Source organism: Wasmannia auropunctata, unplaced genomic scaffold, assembly GCF_000956235.1.
Source record: "Wasmannia auropunctata unplaced genomic scaffold, wasmannia.A_1.0 LD336078.1, whole genome shotgun sequence".
NCBI classification, from domain to species: Eukaryota; Metazoa; Arthropoda; class Insecta; order Hymenoptera; family Formicidae; genus Wasmannia; species Wasmannia auropunctata.
Genome location: NW_012026812.1, coordinates 5,891,453 through 5,891,905, shown reverse-complemented (window position 1 = coordinate 5,891,905; position 453 = coordinate 5,891,453). Strand labels below are relative to the sequence as shown.

Below are 453 nucleotides of genomic sequence, written 5' to 3'. Positions count from 1 at the left end.
TTTCTGTTAACCGACAACGGTACCGAGTTTGTTAATCGCACGTTACGAGCTTTCGCGCACGAACGCGGTATCGTTCATACTACGGTTCCGCCGTATCATCCGCAAGCCAATCCCGTAGAACGCGTGAATCGCATCCTGAAGACGATGATCATCGCCTTCTTGGACCGCGATCACCGTGAGTGGGATGCGCACTTGCCTGACTTTCGCTTTGCGTACAATACCGCGCACCATTCCTCAATAGGAACGTCACCCGCCTTTCTGAATCTGGGTCGTGAGCTAGAGCCTATCCATTCGCTGCGTCGTCGTTGCCGGAATGTCTCGGAGGTGGAATCTCGCGGTACCACTGAATGGTCAGAGCGCATGAAAGCCCTACAGTCGCTGCATGCGTGGGTGTCGGAAAACCTCGAGCAAGCCTATCAAAAACAATCCCGTTACTATAACGCCAAACGTCGC

The 453-nt window shown here is 53.6% G+C and overlaps 1 protein-coding gene across 1 annotated transcript in view; it reads right to left on the bottom strand.

Moving 5' to 3' along the window:
* LOC105449152 overlaps positions 1–453 on the bottom strand; it is a 12,803-nt gene that overhangs the window by 8,717 nt on the left and 3,633 nt on the right. Inside the window, exon 3 of the mRNA XM_011688152.1 lies at positions 197–413. Within this exon, the coding sequence (XP_011686454.1) occupies positions 197–413 (217 nt within the window). The remainder of the gene's footprint in view (positions 1–196; positions 414–453) is intronic.